The sequence below is a fragment of the Dendropsophus ebraccatus genome, chromosome 15, assembly GCF_027789765.1.
Source record: "Dendropsophus ebraccatus isolate aDenEbr1 chromosome 15, aDenEbr1.pat, whole genome shotgun sequence".
NCBI lineage: Eukaryota > Metazoa > Chordata > Amphibia > Anura > Hylidae > Dendropsophus > Dendropsophus ebraccatus.
The window spans coordinates 70,274,487-70,290,695 of record NC_091468.1 but is presented as its reverse complement, the minus strand read 5'-3'; the positions used below and the strand labels follow the sequence as shown (position 1 = coordinate 70,290,695).

The 16,209-nt window shown below is 44.8% G+C and overlaps 1 protein-coding gene across 2 annotated transcripts in view; it reads left to right on the top strand.

The window, feature by feature from the left end:
* The window catches only part of FBLN7 (fibulin 7), a 53,242-nt gene that overhangs the window by 5,619 nt on the left and 31,414 nt on the right, over positions 1 to 16,209 (top strand). The window contains exon 1 of one of the 2 annotated variants that reach the window (XM_069954546.1): positions 221 to 540. The exons of the other annotated variant lie outside the window; for it this stretch is intronic. Coding sequence (XP_069810647.1) covers positions 466 to 540 — 75 coding nt within the window. The 5' untranslated portion in view covers positions 221 to 465. Of the gene's footprint in view, positions 1 to 220; positions 541 to 16,209 lie in introns of those variants that run through there. 2 annotated transcript variants of the gene reach the window in all.

Below are 16,209 nucleotides of genomic sequence, written 5' to 3'. Positions count from 1 at the left end.
CTGATCCTATGAATTCACGCTTCCTTTTTCTTCTCTCCACGATTTGTCAGACTGAATGAGATGTAGTAACTTGCTCCGGCTTTGTCAGATCCTGGGCATAATAAGGCGTCTTTTCTCCACCTTTCAAATTTTGCAAAAAAAAAAGTGGGAGGTCTGGAGAAGGCTGAGTAAGGTAGAAGCAGCAGCAGCAGCGTAGGTGTCAGCACTTGGAGAAAGCCGTGTCCGGCAGCAGGCGAGGTCTCCCGGCTCGCTCATCCCCCGGCTTCAGTAACACTGCAGCACCAGTGGTCATGCTGCCACAGTCAGAGATCCGGCTGTCAGCAGAAGACGTCTGCTAGAAGAAACTTCTCCAAGGAGGGAAGACTGAGAAGAAGAAGAAGAAGAAGAAGAAGAAGAAGCAGCAGCTCTCTCTGTGGATTCATTCCCCTCCAGTCTGGTTGCATCTTGCACTGAGGACTTGTCAGTATGACCTCTGGATTACAGTGCAGTCTACTTCTGCTCCTTTGTGTCAGCGGCTTTCAGGAGTCACAGGCGGCTCAGGTAAGAGATTCCGAGATTCCGAGATTCCTTACTGAATGTTTCTCCAAAGAGCAAAAAATATGTAAATTTGCAGAATAAAAAAAGGAGCAATTCATCAAAATCTCCTCAGGACTAGTGATAAGTACGATGGAGTCTCAGGCTGCATCCAACGCCTTCCGTGTGTTTCTTGGTCCGTGGATGTACTCCGCTAGCTACATCCGTGATCCGTGCAAAATTTCCATATTTTCATCTGTGTCCGTGTTTTTCACGGACTGGTTAAAGTGATAGTGTACTAGTTTAAATCCGTGTTTTCCACGGATGACAAATGGGGGAATCCGCGCTGTGCTTCCGCTGTTCTATTTTTTAACAGAACAGATTGGGGATCCAGGAAAACACTGAACATCAGAATAGCCCCATACAAAGCAATGGGCTATAATTTGTCAGTGTGCACGGACAACTTCACAGAAGGTGTGAATGCAGACTAATATATATTCTGCACATTATGTCACTTATCCCTAACCCTTTTACTAGTCTGGGAACAATATGGTGAAACAGCAAATGGAGATGGGCCAGGTGCAGTCTCTGCCTAGACATTTACTAAGGAGTCTAATCTGTGACTCTTCTAATGAGGATCGGTGGATATTTTGTTCCAATATCTTGTTACTGATTTATTAAAATGTTGCTCTGCCATAGTAGTTGCAAAATTGTAGCAAAAAGTAAAAAAAATAAAAATAAAAGTATGGCAAGTCTATGTCTGACACTGACCAGACATAGACCTGCACCAGTTTGGGTGAATTTTAAAAAAATTGCAAATGATGAATTGGGTGCAAAACCCGGATTATGCAATTTTTTTGGTGGATACTCAAAACAGGCAGATTTAGAAAAAGTCGCATCCAAAAAAAATATTCACCCGTTACTGATTTTATTACAAATACTGATTCATAAAAAGAACTTAGACTAAAAATGGGTGAAAAATTCCAATTATTCACCTAAAAATAGGCACAGCAGTAAATCCCCATAGAAAAACTTTCCAGACTGGAGAGAATACACCACTTCCTGCAGGACATACAGCAGCTGATAAGTACTGGAAGACTGAAAGCTGCCACCTCTGTCCATGTCAGGAACTGTCCAGAACAGGAGAGGTTTTCTATGGGGATTTGCTGCTGCTCTGGACAGTTTCTGACATGGACAGAGGTGGCAGCAGAGAGCTCTGTGTCAGACTGAAGAGAATGCACCACTTCCTGCAAGACATGCAGCAGCTGATAAGTTCTGGAAGACTTGATATTTTTAAATAGAAGCAAATTTCAAATCTATATAACTTTCTGAAACCAGTTGATTTGAAACAAAAGTATTTCCACTGGAGTTCCCCTTAAAAGGGGTTATCTAAGAGCTGCAAAATGAAATGCTGGTCTTCCTCACCAGGTCCCATTGAGTATTTTGAGCCGTCTCCGGTCTTTCTAGCTTCTGCTGTTCCTGAGTTACAAGTTTTTCTAAAAGCTGATCTATATTCAAGATGGCGCCGGCCAGGAAACCACATTTCCCATCATGCATCTCCCTGATTGGTCCATTTGTGCACTCGCCCCCTTATCTTTTTTCCTGCCCACTGCTGTCATTACTATTGCACAGTAACACAGGACTATTTGTATCACTGATTCTACATCACATCACCCCAATATGTATTCCATACTAGCTGATAATGTAGCAGAGCTGATGTGTGCATGGTGTAGCTATGTCCTCCATTACTGGCATCTGTTTACTGGGGTTGGGGGGGGGGGTAGTGTAGGTTTAGATCTCTGCTTGCTGACTGTGAATGAAAACCTTCTAGTTCCATCCAAACTCTAAGAACATCTATAACACTTATATGACTACATTCACTGACAGCAATAATGTTTTTGTTTTTTTTTAAATAATAATAATAATAATTTTCATATTCGAGAGACCTAGGCTCAGGGACACATGTAAGTCTATGGAAGCATCACAGGTGCATGGAGATGATGCAGGTGATGTCTCCGCTAACCCGGTCCTCAGAGAGGAGATCACATGTCCTGTGTATACAAAGCAAGGGGGGAAGAGGGAGCTGAGGGTGGTCAGAGTGGACACAGAGAAGAAGATTTTAGACATCCAGAGCTGATAAGAATAAGAAAAAACAGGGAAAGGGTGCAAGATAGGTTATACATATATAGGAAACATAGGTTGGTATAGGAAAGGGGGATTGTTTATAATATTGTTTTTGTTACCCAGATAACCCCTTTAATATTTTTATTTGGTCCAATGAATTCCCAAAAAACCCACGGAAACACAGAGAGAACCTACGATGGTGCACTTGGTGGGATTTGAACCCAGAACCCCAGCACTGCGAGGCTACAGTGCTAACCACTGCCCATAATGCTAATCACTAACCATAATGCTAACCACTGAGCCACCATGCTAACCACTGACCATCATGCTAACCACTGAGCCACCATGCTAACCACTGACCATCATGCTAACCACTGAGCCACCATGCTAACCACTGACCATCATGCTAACCACTGAGCCACTGTACCGCTGCTTGTACATTACAGTGGGGTTTGTACAAAATCCAGTGGTCTCCAGGCTGCTCCCCCTGTGTGCAGTGCACCCCGTCTGTTGTGGTATTTTCTCCACCGTTTTCATTCATCGCATTACAAGGAGCGGGATCTGCAGCTATCAGTAACATGTGGCTTTCATTGTGGATTTTGGATGGTTTTAGGCTGAGTCCACATTGCAGACATTTTTACGTTGTGTGTGAACCGGGATCAAACAGCAGAGATGCTAGAGACGCTCAATCATATGTCTGTCTGCCGTACTGTACATTGCATGTCGATGGCTCTGTTGCTGTTTAGACAGCTCGGTGTCCGTCCATAGATCCCAGACTACACTCCATCATGAAGCGGCTGATGGTTGGTGACTGATCTGGATTATAGAACATGTACCGGGAGACGCGGCTTTATAAGTAGGTTATTAATGTAAAACATGTTTGCGGCTGATATGTATAAGAGGAGACGCCTGATCCCATCTGGCTGCTGACTCCCCCCCCCCCCCCCCCCCCCCCCCCCCCCCAGCTCCCGGCTGATACCGCAGGAGTATTACATAGTAGCCTTCAGGTTACAGCTAGAAACCCAATCCCTACTGGATCTATTGGTCTTGGGTGTCCTGAGGGGACAATAATTATTATACGTTATACTGTATTTTTTTATATTGATTTATTTTATATTGGTTTATTGAAATTAAGCGAAATTTATGGATTGCCAAATATTCAGATATAACATGGCACTGCGATGGCCAGCGCTGTGAGGACAGTGCCTGTAGCCTACACCTCTGCCGCTGGGCTCCGCTACTCTCTGCAGCCACTGCCGTCCCCCGGAGGTTAGGCTCATAGTTTGATCAAATTGTGTACTAAGAACATTTTTTTATAGATCACCCGATAAAATGTGGATGTGCAGTCATTGTGGCACAGGTATATATATATATATATATATATATATATATATATATATATATATATATGAACTTCTAATGAGACGGCACTCCGGATTAAAGTGAAAAAGCAAAGTGTTTTATTCACCCATCAGTTGCGACGTTTCGATCGAAACGTCGCAACTGATGGGTGAATAAAACACTTTGCTTTTTCACTTTAATCCGGAGTGCCGTCTCATTAGAAGTTCTTTTGTGAATCCGGGAGCCTTGGATCTGGCAACCTGGGACTTGTGCACCCACCTGAGCCTTAGAGCCACACAGTGCTGTTCAGCAACCAACCACTCTGTCTACACATAGGCTATTTCAGATAGTAGGCATATATTTATAGTGCAATAAAGTGACAGATGTGCAGCAGACTTTTGCATTCTGTTTTGTCAACTAGAACTTAAAGGGAAGGTTAAAGGGAATCTGGAACTGTCCAGAGCAAGTGTCCTGTAGTGAGCTCCCCCTGGTGGCCAGCCATGCTGTGCTGTGCGAGTGTGCTGTGGTAAGCTCTCCCTGGTGGCTGGAAGGCGCTATACCGTACGATTTCCCTGCTGTGCTGTACCAGTGTGCTGTGGTGAGCTCCCCCTGGTGGCCAGAGGCCACCATACTGTTCGCTGTCCCTGCTGTGCTGTACCATTGCGCTATGGTGAGCTCCCCCCGGTGGCCGGAGGCCACCATACTGTTCGCTGTCCCTGCTGTGCATGTGACATGTGAATTCTTCATGGAAAAATAAAACATCCCATCTAAATAAGACCCAGCGCATCTTTGGGAGCAAAAATTAATATAAGACACTGCCTTATTTTTGTGGAAACACGGTAGCTGCAGTGTGTGCTGTATATCTGGGTTATTCTGAAGGTTTTCAGGAGCCCCCCGACCTTTCTCAGTCTGTGATCCTTTTTTCTGGAAATATTTTACCGATTGTCCTACTTTTATTTAATTGTATTCTCAATCAAATATATTTTTTTTGCCCGACCCGTCCTTTGTTCTTTCGGTATAGAGATCTGGCTACGTCTCTCTGAACTCTATAGGATTTATTATTATAGAACACATCTCATATAACGCTCTGAATGAGTCTTCTCTTTTCGGCAGTATCCAGTACATCCTACATTCCTTTCCTCGAATAATTTTATTAAAATTTCATTCATTCCAATCATATCTTCCCAGTCACAAAGATTCCAGAACCGATATAAGAAAACATCATTCCTTTTTATTTGTTGAGATTAAATTTAATGAAAATTTTTTCCAGAAAGTCTACAGGGTGGAGGGGACTGGGAGGTCAATGCTGGACACTACCTGATTCTGGTTCTGACTGAAAAGATCTCGGCACTCATCTTCATTTCTCATATTTTTGTAATTTTTATCCATACTGGCTGCCACAGGGCATAAAATGAGTATTTGAATCTAGTTGTCAAATTAAATCTTATGAAAGTAGTGTTATAAAAACTGTCAATCCCATTTTGTTGGACTAAAATGCTGTCTGCTTGTGAATCATGATTCTGCCTGGGTCTATCTGCCCATGCCAGTGGCGTAGCTACCATGATGGCAGACCACGCAGCTGCTACAGGACCTGGCAAGGTGTGGTCTGCCATCATGGTAGCTACTCTCAGAGACCCCTCTACATTGCAGCATCATCACCTGGAGGTGGTAACACCCCCCCTCCCCCGATCACTGCAGCAACTAACTATCCCCCGGGAGGGGGTGCAGTCGGTGGCGTTCCATCCCTGAACCCCATACTTACCTAGCCAGTACAGCGTTCCTGCATTCTCATTGCCTTCCTGCCACACAAGTGATGCCACTTATGTGCCAGGGACCTGTCAGAGGGACAGAACGCTGTGCAAAGTGAGAAGTATATATGGGGTTTAGGGATGAAACGCCATCAACAGCACCCACCCTCCTGAACAGCTGGGGGGGCACACCTGATTCATGGGCCCTACACAGTTTTTTTTCTATGGGGCCCCATGAATCCCAGCGAGGCTCCTGCCCAATACTATGCGGGCCTGCCTCCAGTGCTTTGTGCCGGACTGGTGCTTGGGAACAGACTGACGCCGTGTGGGGGAACCAGGCGGTGGTTCAAAACAAGGAGATGAGTGCAACTGGAGCATGCTCGAGTCCACGCTGGAGGTGGTAGTCCTGCCCCACTGAACCAAACAGCCCGATCATCCTGTGGATATTACTGCTTAGTCTGTTGATAACTAAGCAAACCTTTATTCCTGTATACTGGCAGGAGATGTTGTTTAGGGGCTGTATGCGGAGAGCTTGCAGCGGGTTGCAGTCTTGTTCACACGGAGGGCATTGAGTGAGGTCAGATCCCCAGGACGATGGAAAATCTCACAAGTGCTGCTCAGAACAGATTGCGCTGGGCTGACATTCTTTGAAGTAAATACCAGGTGTAAGTGAGGTTAACCTCTGCCTCTATGGATGAAGCAACGTTCAAAGAATGCACACATAGGCTTTGGTTGGCAAGTACACACAGATGGAAGTATTTTGCAGCATTTTGGGGCTTCGCTATTTTCTGATGGATATTTCCGACAATGTAAATCTTTGTGACTAAAGTAAATACCTTTTAAAATACTAAATTATGTATGTTTGACTATGGTCCTACAGTAATATACAATTCATATATGTAATATACATCCACCGTGATTCTGCTCACATTGTATCCGTAAAGGGGTATTCCACCCAAGAGCTAAAAAAATGAAATGCTCCCAGACCTAGCTGGTCTTACCAAATCCCCCTGAGTATTTGGAGCCGTCTCCCATTTTTCTAGCCGCTACCATTCCTGAGTTACAAGTTTTTGTAAAAGCCGGTCTATATCCAAGATGGTGCCGGCCAGGAAGCTATATCTCCCAGCATGCATTGCACCTGGGAGCCAACTGCCAAGTATCCGCCTCATCTTGTAGTATCTGCCCATTGGCTCAATCTGCTTCTGCTTTACACTGTAAACAGAATATCTATCCAATGTAAACACACACGCAAAAAAAGTTCCAATGCGATATTTTTATATGAAAATTTTCATATCTTACATGCAGTAGACATTTCACCACTTGTGCAAGTAACGCTGTAAGGGAGGAAGCAATAAAGTCCACGGCACATACAGAGCTCTTTAGGTCCATTTGGAACAGGGTCTTGACGGAACGTCCACGCAGGGCCGATTCTGGGGTTTCTGCCGCCTGAGGCAAACCTCAGGCGGCCGCCCCGAGTGATGGCCGGCATCCCCCCCGCAACCCCCCCCCCCCCCCGCAGCCAGCCGCTCACCTGTCCCACGCCGCAGCCCGCCCGCGCTCTCCACATCTCGTCAGGTCCCGCAACGTCACCCTGCAGCTGTCACGGACCTCCAGGCTGTGGTGATCGGGTCGCGCGGGGCGGCCCCCACCGACCCCAGGCACTCACCACAGCCTGGAGATCCGTGACAGCTGCAGGGTGACATCGCGGGACCTGACGGGATGTGGAGCGCGGGCGACGGGACAGGTGAGCGGCCGCTGTCATTTTTGTTAAGTGATACTTAACAAAAATGACAGCAGGGGGGACATAATGCCGCCCCCCTGCCGGACCGCAAAATCTGCCGCCTGAGGCGGAAGGCTCATTCCGCCTCATGGCAGAAGCGGGCCCTGCGTCCACGTTCACATGCTGTGTAGCTACATAGATCCATAATGATCCATAATGTATCCATATTGCATCTGTATGTCACCTGTGTGGCAAAGGGGCCGGCTTATGTAAATCAGTATTGTCCCTAGCAGACAGGACTGAGTGTGAGTGAGGCTGTGGTGCTTTTCTACTTCGGTGTTCAGGCAGCATAGATCCTGTGTGCATAGACATAACCCAAGTGGTGAGTGCTTCCACTCTCCAGGGTCTCATCCAGACATCTCCTATCACTGCCGTGCACATGTGGTGCTGTATGTTGTATGACCACTGCTTCCCTCTGACCCCTAAATTAAAGGGGTACTCCAGCAGAAAAAGAAAGTCTTTCAAATCAACTGGTTTCTGAAAGTTATATAGATTTGTAATTTAATTCTTTTTTTTTACAAAAAAATCTCCAGTCTTTCAGTACTTACCAACTGATGTATGTTCTGAAAGCTATGTATTCATTCCAGTCTGGCACAGTGCTCTCTGCTGCCACCTCTGTCCATGTCAGGAACTGTCTAGAGCAGCAGCAAATCCCCATAGAAAACCTCTCCTGCTCTGGACAGTTCCTGACATGGACAGAGGTGGCAGCAGAGAGCACTTTGTCAGACTGGGGACAATACACCACTTCCTGCAGGACATGCAGCAGCTGATAAGTACTGGAAGACTGGAGATTTTCAAATGGAAGTAAATTAACAAACCTATATAACTTTCTGACACCAGTTGATTTGAAAGAATTTTTTTTTCCGCTGGAGTACCCCTTTAACCCCTTCCCCAATAGCTGCTCCAGGCAGCCGGCACTAGGACCAGCAGGTTTGCAGCCACCTGGGGAGTTGTGTGTGTGGAGGGAGAGTTAACAGGTTAGCTCCTTCTTTTACTGAGACCATCTTCTTTATTGAAACAGAACACAGTAAATGTTCCTCTGACTCCTGACCCCGAGGTCCATTTTGTCCCAGGAATCAATAGATAAAACATGTAGAGATGATGTATTCTCTGAGTCTCCGTCCAGCAGAGAAAGAGTCCCTGTTCCTCCGGGTGAATGATGAGTGCAGCTCTGGAGGCAGCGCTCGGCTTCTTTCAGGACTCTAGTAAACTGTGCTGCCTTTTTACAGGTTGGTGTTTATTATGGCTTCCTGGACTGCTGGCAAACAGAAGTGCTGAACAGAAGGCGTATTATGGGAGTCCATCCCCGCATACCTAAGCGCTCGGCTCACCGGACTCTCTCACATCATCTTTATATAGCGCCTGCTCAAGTTTTTGCAGAAAGTTTAATATTTACTATAATTTAATGATGAAGAGCTGAGCTTTAAGGGTTTCCTATTCAATAGTCTTTAAAAGGAACCTTCTTAGACAGAAGTCTGGTTCTAAAAGCATCGCTTATTGTTAAGATATTGCTCATAGAAAGATAGAAAGATGTTGCTTCTGATATTTATATATATAATGGTATGCTGGGCTGTATATATATATAATGGTATGCTGGGGTGTGTATATATAATGGTATGCTGGGGTGTATATATATATATATATATCAATATATATATATCAATATATATATATATATATATAATGATATGCTGGGCTGTATATATATATATATATAATGGTATGCTGGGCTGTATATATATAATGGTATGCTGGGGTGTGTATGTGTGTGTGTATATATATATATTATATATATATATATGCTGGGCTGTATATATATAATGATATGCTGGGCTGTATATATATAATGATATGCTGGGCTGTATATATATAATGGTATGCTGGGCTGTATATATATAATGGTATGCTGGGCTGTGTGTGTATATATATATATATATATATATAATGATATGCTGGGCTGTATATATATATATATATATATAATATGCTGGGCTGTATATATATATATATAATGATATGCTGGGCTGTATATGTATAATGATATGCTGGGCTGTATATATATAATGGTATGCTGGGCTGTGTATATATATATATATATATATATATATATATATATATATATATATAATGATATGCTGGGCTGTATATATATATATAATGATATGCTGGGCTGTATATATATAATGATATGCTGGGCTGTATATATATAATGGTATGCTGGGCTATATATATATATATAAAATGATATGCTGGGCTGTATATATATATATATATATATATAATGATATGCTGGGCTGTATATATATAATGGTATGCTGGGCTGTATATATATAATGGTATGCTGGGCTGTATATATATATATATAATGGTATGCTGGGCTGTATATATATATATATAATGGTATGCTGGGCTGTATATATATATAATGGTATGCTGGGCTGTATATATATAATGGTATGCTGGGGTGTATATATATATATAATGTTATGCTGGGCTTTATATATATATAATGTTATGCTGGGCTTTATATATATAATGGTATGCTGGGCTGTATATATATAATGGTATGCTGGGCTGTATATATATATAATGGTATGCTGGACTGTATATATCTGTGACGCCTCTCCTTTCTTCCTCCCCACCCTCCTCATCATTAGTAAGGCCCCAAGGCAGGATTCTTCCTATTCCTCACACAGTGACACAGGTGCAGTGGTTAGACGAACGATGAATAGAAATCCTGCCTGGGGGCCTTACTAATGATGAGGAGGGTGGGGAGGAAGAACGGAGAGGCGTTGCAGACTTGGGGCACAGACACTCTAGGCCACTTGCCCTCTACAGATTAAAAGATAATTTTTGCTCTAACCAAGGCACCAGAAAGTATTTACTCTCATCAAATGGATGGTGCTAGCGGTTTGGTGGGTTGGGTTGGTGGAGTCACTTTATGATAGGGGATAAAGGGCTGATTGGTGGGGGTCTAACCACTGGAGAAAATGTTGCCACTCGTGCGCTATTCATTATCTGTGGGAATACTGAACGGTTGTAAATTCAGTGTGTGAGAATGTTCAGAGGTGCCAATAGAGGAAGACTGGAGCGCTGGCTGTATATATTCCATTGACCAATTTGTCCCTGTTGATGGGAATGATGGGGGTCCTGGGAGGGGAGACGTACGGATAAAGATAAGAAAACTTTTTTTGGGGTTCAAATGGAATGTGGACAGGGGTGTAACTAGAATTGGCTGGGCCCCATAGAAAACGGTTGATTGGACCGCAACCTTTCCTTCCTGACTGACCACTAAGCGGTCAAGTGTAGCCATAACTTTATAACTGCAAGCGCTCGTTAGGGGTGCTTACTGTTAAAGGGACATTTGCGGAACCTGGGGGGCACAGTCGGCCACCTGGTGCTGCAAATGATGACAGTTCAGGGGCGTCAGTGTATTGCAGGAGCAGGCCACTGGGCCCCCTGATGCCGCGGGCCCTGTAGCATCTGCTATGGCTGCTACAGTGGTAGTTAAGCCCCTGAATATGGAGAAGCCCCAAAGCTGCAGAAATATGTTGTGCTTCTCTTAATCTTCCTTCAAAAATGCACATGAGAACCGTGGGCAAATAGCCAAGCTGGCCAGTCATAACTGAGTATTGAGCAAGACGAGGGAGGTTCATGAAGACATGGAGGCACATGAAGGTTGTGGAGAGAAACTCTAGCCTGGAGAGGTGGTGAAGTCTTGGGTAATCTCTGGGTTAGTATCCACTGAGGTTCACGTGCCCGAGGTAGGTCACCTGTCAGAAACCGTGACGTGTGTTCGGCTCCCGCCTCTGCCGCACAGCTGTCCCAAAAGGGAGCAGGCGGCGTCCCTAGCAATTGGCCTGGCTGGTCTGGTTGCTGGGGGCGCATTGGCATCCATTCATTATGCCACAGCTGGGGCTACCTGTTCCCGGCTGAGCGGCTCAGCTGATCTGGGTCTTGCTGTAGTGATTCGTGGCTGGCACTGCCAGTGAATCTGTAGTATGTGTCCTGGGGCTGCGCCCCATAAGTATCCTCCCCATTCAATTGTTCCTTGCCTGCAATAGTGCCTAGTTTACTAGTGTATCCTGACCTACCGTTGTTTCCTACATTGCTTTTCTGGTTATCTGACTTCTGGCTCTTGACTATTTGACTACCCACTTAGATTCTGTATTGTACTGCGCTGCTAGTATGTTGTTGACCTTGACCTCTGACCTTGCCTTATTTTGTGTGTTTGTCTTGTTTTGTTCTGTGTTGCACCTAGCTGAGAACAGGGTTTGCCGTCCAGTTGTCTGTTGCCGGTTAGGGCTTCTGAGGCAAGTAGGCAGGGACAGCAGGGTAAGTGCCAGCTTCAGGGCTCACCTGTCCTTGTGTCATCCTGTCCCTAGCCTAAGAACACCTGTATTTTTGGCATTGATTTGTTAACAAACATAGCTGATAGCACCTAGCTCCGACTGTATATGCTAAATGTTTCCATAGGGTTAAATAACCCAACAGAAGCCAAGAGAGCCCCTTCTAGCAGGCAGGGACTGTCCCAATCAGAGAACTTCTGAAATTCATATGTACAATTTTGTATCCATCACTTAGAGGTGAGCGGACTTTTAGGCGACTCGGGTTTATCCAAACCTAAACTCTTAGCATTTCATTACTGGTGGCTAAAAAAGTTGGATGCAGCCCTAGGGAGTCCCGGAAAACATGGATACAGCCATAGACCATAGGTCTGCATCCAGTTTCTTCAGCCACCGGCAATCAAATATTTAGAGTTTAGGTTCGGATAAACCAGAGTCTGCTCAGGATTCACTCATCTCAATCCGTAACCTTTGACTTCAGATCTCCCGGGTAAAGCATGACATATTTCACTGTTCAGAAAGCACAACCTTCTCCAAATCTTAATCAGCCTCATACGGATGGATGTGATTAGTGTCCGACATATCTAACCTCCAAACTTACAATTTATGATACGGCTGGATCAGAGATTAAGCGGCCTGTCCTCACAATTTATCTTCACCAGCTACTTTTTCCTGCCTCGCGGTCTCCGTCCAACTTTCTCCAGTCTCTCACAAGTATTAGTGTAAGCTTCCAAACCGCATTAGTCATAACGTCTTTCATCAAATGCGGTCCCATTGAAACCAACCGTGTTATAGGTCGATGACCCCGTCATGCTGCAGGCCCATATATTTTTCTTCTGTAATATATATATATTATACATATATTGTGCTCCAGCGGGTTTCAACCTACAAATCTATTTTGCTGTAGAAAAATAATTCACAATAATTCACAAATTTCTTTTTTTCTTTTAAATTTCTTTTAGCTTTATTATTAAAGTGAATGTACCACTTCACCCAGCATGTAAGATTTTCATATGACCAGATGGGCACTGCCATGCAGATTCTGATGGTGCCCTCCTGGTTCCTGAGATCTGCTCCCTTTTCTATATATCCCTTTTTCGTGTACTGGAGGTGGGCCCAGTGCCCCCAGTGCACCAATGTCTCCTCCCTTGGGTGGCACCTTCTGCAATCTAAGCCAGCCCCCAGTGCACCAATGTCTCCTCCCTTGGGTGGCACCTTCTGCAATCTGGGCCCGTCCCCAGTGCACCGATGTCTCCTCCCCTGGATGGCACCTTCTGCCATCCTCTGCAATCTGGGCCCGTCCCCAGTGCACCGATGTCTCCTCCCCTGTGTGGCACCTTCTGCAATCCTCTGCAATCTGGGCCCGCCCCCAGTGCACCGATGTCTCCTCCCCTGGGTGGACCTACAATCCTCTGCAATCTGGGCCCGCCCCTAGTGCACCGATGTCTCCTCCCCTGGGTGGACTTGAAATCCTCTGCAATCTGGGCCCTCCTCCAGGGCACCGATGCCTCCTCCCCTGGGTGGCACCTTCTGCAATCCACTGCAATCTGGGCCCACCTCCAGCGCACCAAAATACTTCATTTGCATAAACTGAAAATGGAGTAGATTTTGGGAACCAGGTGGCGGTTTAAAAAGTGAAGGGCACCATCAGAATTTGTGTGGCAGTTGTCATCAGGTGATATGAAAATTTTTATGTACTGGTTGAATTAGTACAATCACTTTAAAGGGAAAGTCTGGCACCGGCCAAATAATTATTCCGGGCTGGGGAACATAAAAAAGAAATCATATTCGCCTCTCCTGGTGCCCGCGCAGTGCTGCATCCCATTCCTGTCTTCTTAGCTCCCATCCGCCTACGCCATGACCTGGGTGAGGGATGCCCCGCTCAGGCAGTCAGTGATTGGGACGGGACACTGCTGCAGTAACTGATTGGCTGGGCGGAATCCCACCCGCTTATTATGTTCAACCCCGGTGGTGACGTACGCAGACACCGGGAGGAGAGGACACCCAGCGGGGTATTGGAGCCCAGTGATTCGGTGCAGCTCAGCCAAGGGAGCAGGTGAGCATATTGTCTTTTGTTTTGTTTCCCCCCCATCCCCTAACCGTAATGATATTTGCATGGGAGGAAGGCTCTTGTGGCCAGAGATGCAATATATATTTTAGTATTTTTTGTACATTATTATGGGGTCGGAAGGGGCGGGCTTCCCAGCCACATGGGCCCCGTAGCAGTTGCGTGGTCTGCCTCCATGGTAGCTATGCCATTGTTTCTAGACTCGTGAGAATTCTGAAAGTTTCCACAGCATGAAGAAGAAAGAATATGATCTGGTCAAACTATATTATATTTTCTCAGTACTTTGTGTTCTCTTCGGAACTCGTATGCATATTAAAGTTATTATTTCTTCTAATATTGCTCAACATTTGAGGACAAAATGCCAAAGTCAAGACCACAGATCCCAAAGCATTATATATTCTTAACCTATGATTTAACACATAGGCTGCAGGCTGCGTAACCATTAGGATGAGCTTGATTCCAGATGGACAAAGGAGCTCAGCTTTGGTGTAAAAGCAAGAATATATAAGATGAAGCAGGAAGATTTATGGTACTTATGGGGGCAGTTACTGTCAGTGAATGGACACTGTATCACACTGCCTGTTACTGTGTAATGGAATCCTCTTTGGTGCTATTTATCCGTATGATGTATGGTGCTTGATGATGACACCTGATGCTTTCTGGTTGTTGGATGACACTACTTATCTGGCTGCTGTATACACTCTTTTTTTATAATGGTAGATGACACTCTATATATGCACTGAGTGTTGCTATCAGAGCATTACATTAATTATTGCACTTATTATTGCATTATATTACACTATCTGGGCACTGGGGTTCATTATTTTACTAGTTGTAGGTCTTTTCATTATGTCCATACTTAGTGTATCCAGATCTAGTGTTCTGAAGGCTGCTATATAACAGCTATACTTACTGTATCCAGGTCCAGTCTCCTGAAGGCTGCTATATAACAGCTATACTTACTGTATCCAGGTCCAGTCTCCTGAAGGCAGCTATACTTACTGTATCCAGGTCCAGTCTCCTGAAGGCAGCTATATAACAGCTATACTTACTGTATCCAGGTCCAGTCTCCTGAAGGCTGCTATATAACAGCTATACTTACTGTATCCAGGCCCAGTCTCCTGAAGGCAGCTATATAACAGCTATACTTAGTGTATGCAGGTCCAGTCTCCTGAAGGCTGCTATATAACAGCTATACTTACTGTATCCAGGTCCAGTCTCCTGAAGGCTGCTATATAGCAGCTATACTTACTGTATCTAGGTCCAGTCTCCTGAAGGCTGCTATATAACAGCTATACTTACTGTATCCAGATCCAATTTTCTGAAGGCAGCTATATAACAGCTATACTTACTGTATCAAGGTCCGGTCTCCTGAAGGCAGCTATATAACAGCTATACTTACTGTATCCAGGTCCAGTCTCCTAAAGGCTGCTATATAACAGCTTTACTTACTGTATCCAGGTCCAGTCTCCTGAAGGCAGCTATATAACAGCTATACTTACTGTATCCAGGTCCATTCTCCTGAAGGCTGCTATATAACAGCTATACTTACTGTATCCAGGTCCAGTCTCCTGAAGGCAGTTATATAACAGATATACTTACTGCATCCAGGTCCAGTCTCCTGAAGGCTGCTATATAACAGCTATACTTACTGTATCCAGGTCCAGCCCCCTAAAGGCTGCTATATAAAAGCTATATTTACTGTATCTACGTCCAGTCTCCTAAAGGCTGTAGTGTAGCTGTTATACAACAGCCTTCAGGAGACTGGACCTGGATGCAAGTAAGAAAAGCTGTTATATATTGTAGCTGCCTTCAGGAGACCTTACTTGCATATAGTAAGTATAGCTGTTATATAGCTGCCTTCAGGAGACTGGACCTGGATACAGTAAGTAGAGCTGTTATATAACCGCCTTCAGGAGACTGGACCTGGATACAGTAAGTATAGCTGTTATATAGCTGCCTTCAGGAGACTGGACCTGGATACAGTAAGTAAAGCTGTTATATAGCTGCCTTCAGGAGACTGGGCCTGGATACAGTAAGTATAGATTTGTTATAAAGCTGCCGTTTGGAGACTGGACCTGGATACAGTAAGTATAGCTGTTATATAGCAGCCTTCAGGAGACTGGGCCTGGATACAGTAAGTATAGCTGTTATATAGTTGTCTTCAGGAGACTGGACCTGGATACAGTAAGTATAGATTTGTTATAAAGCTGCCATTAGGAGACTGGACCTGGATACAGTAAGTATAGCTGTTATATAGCAGCCTTCAGGAGACTGGACCTGGATACA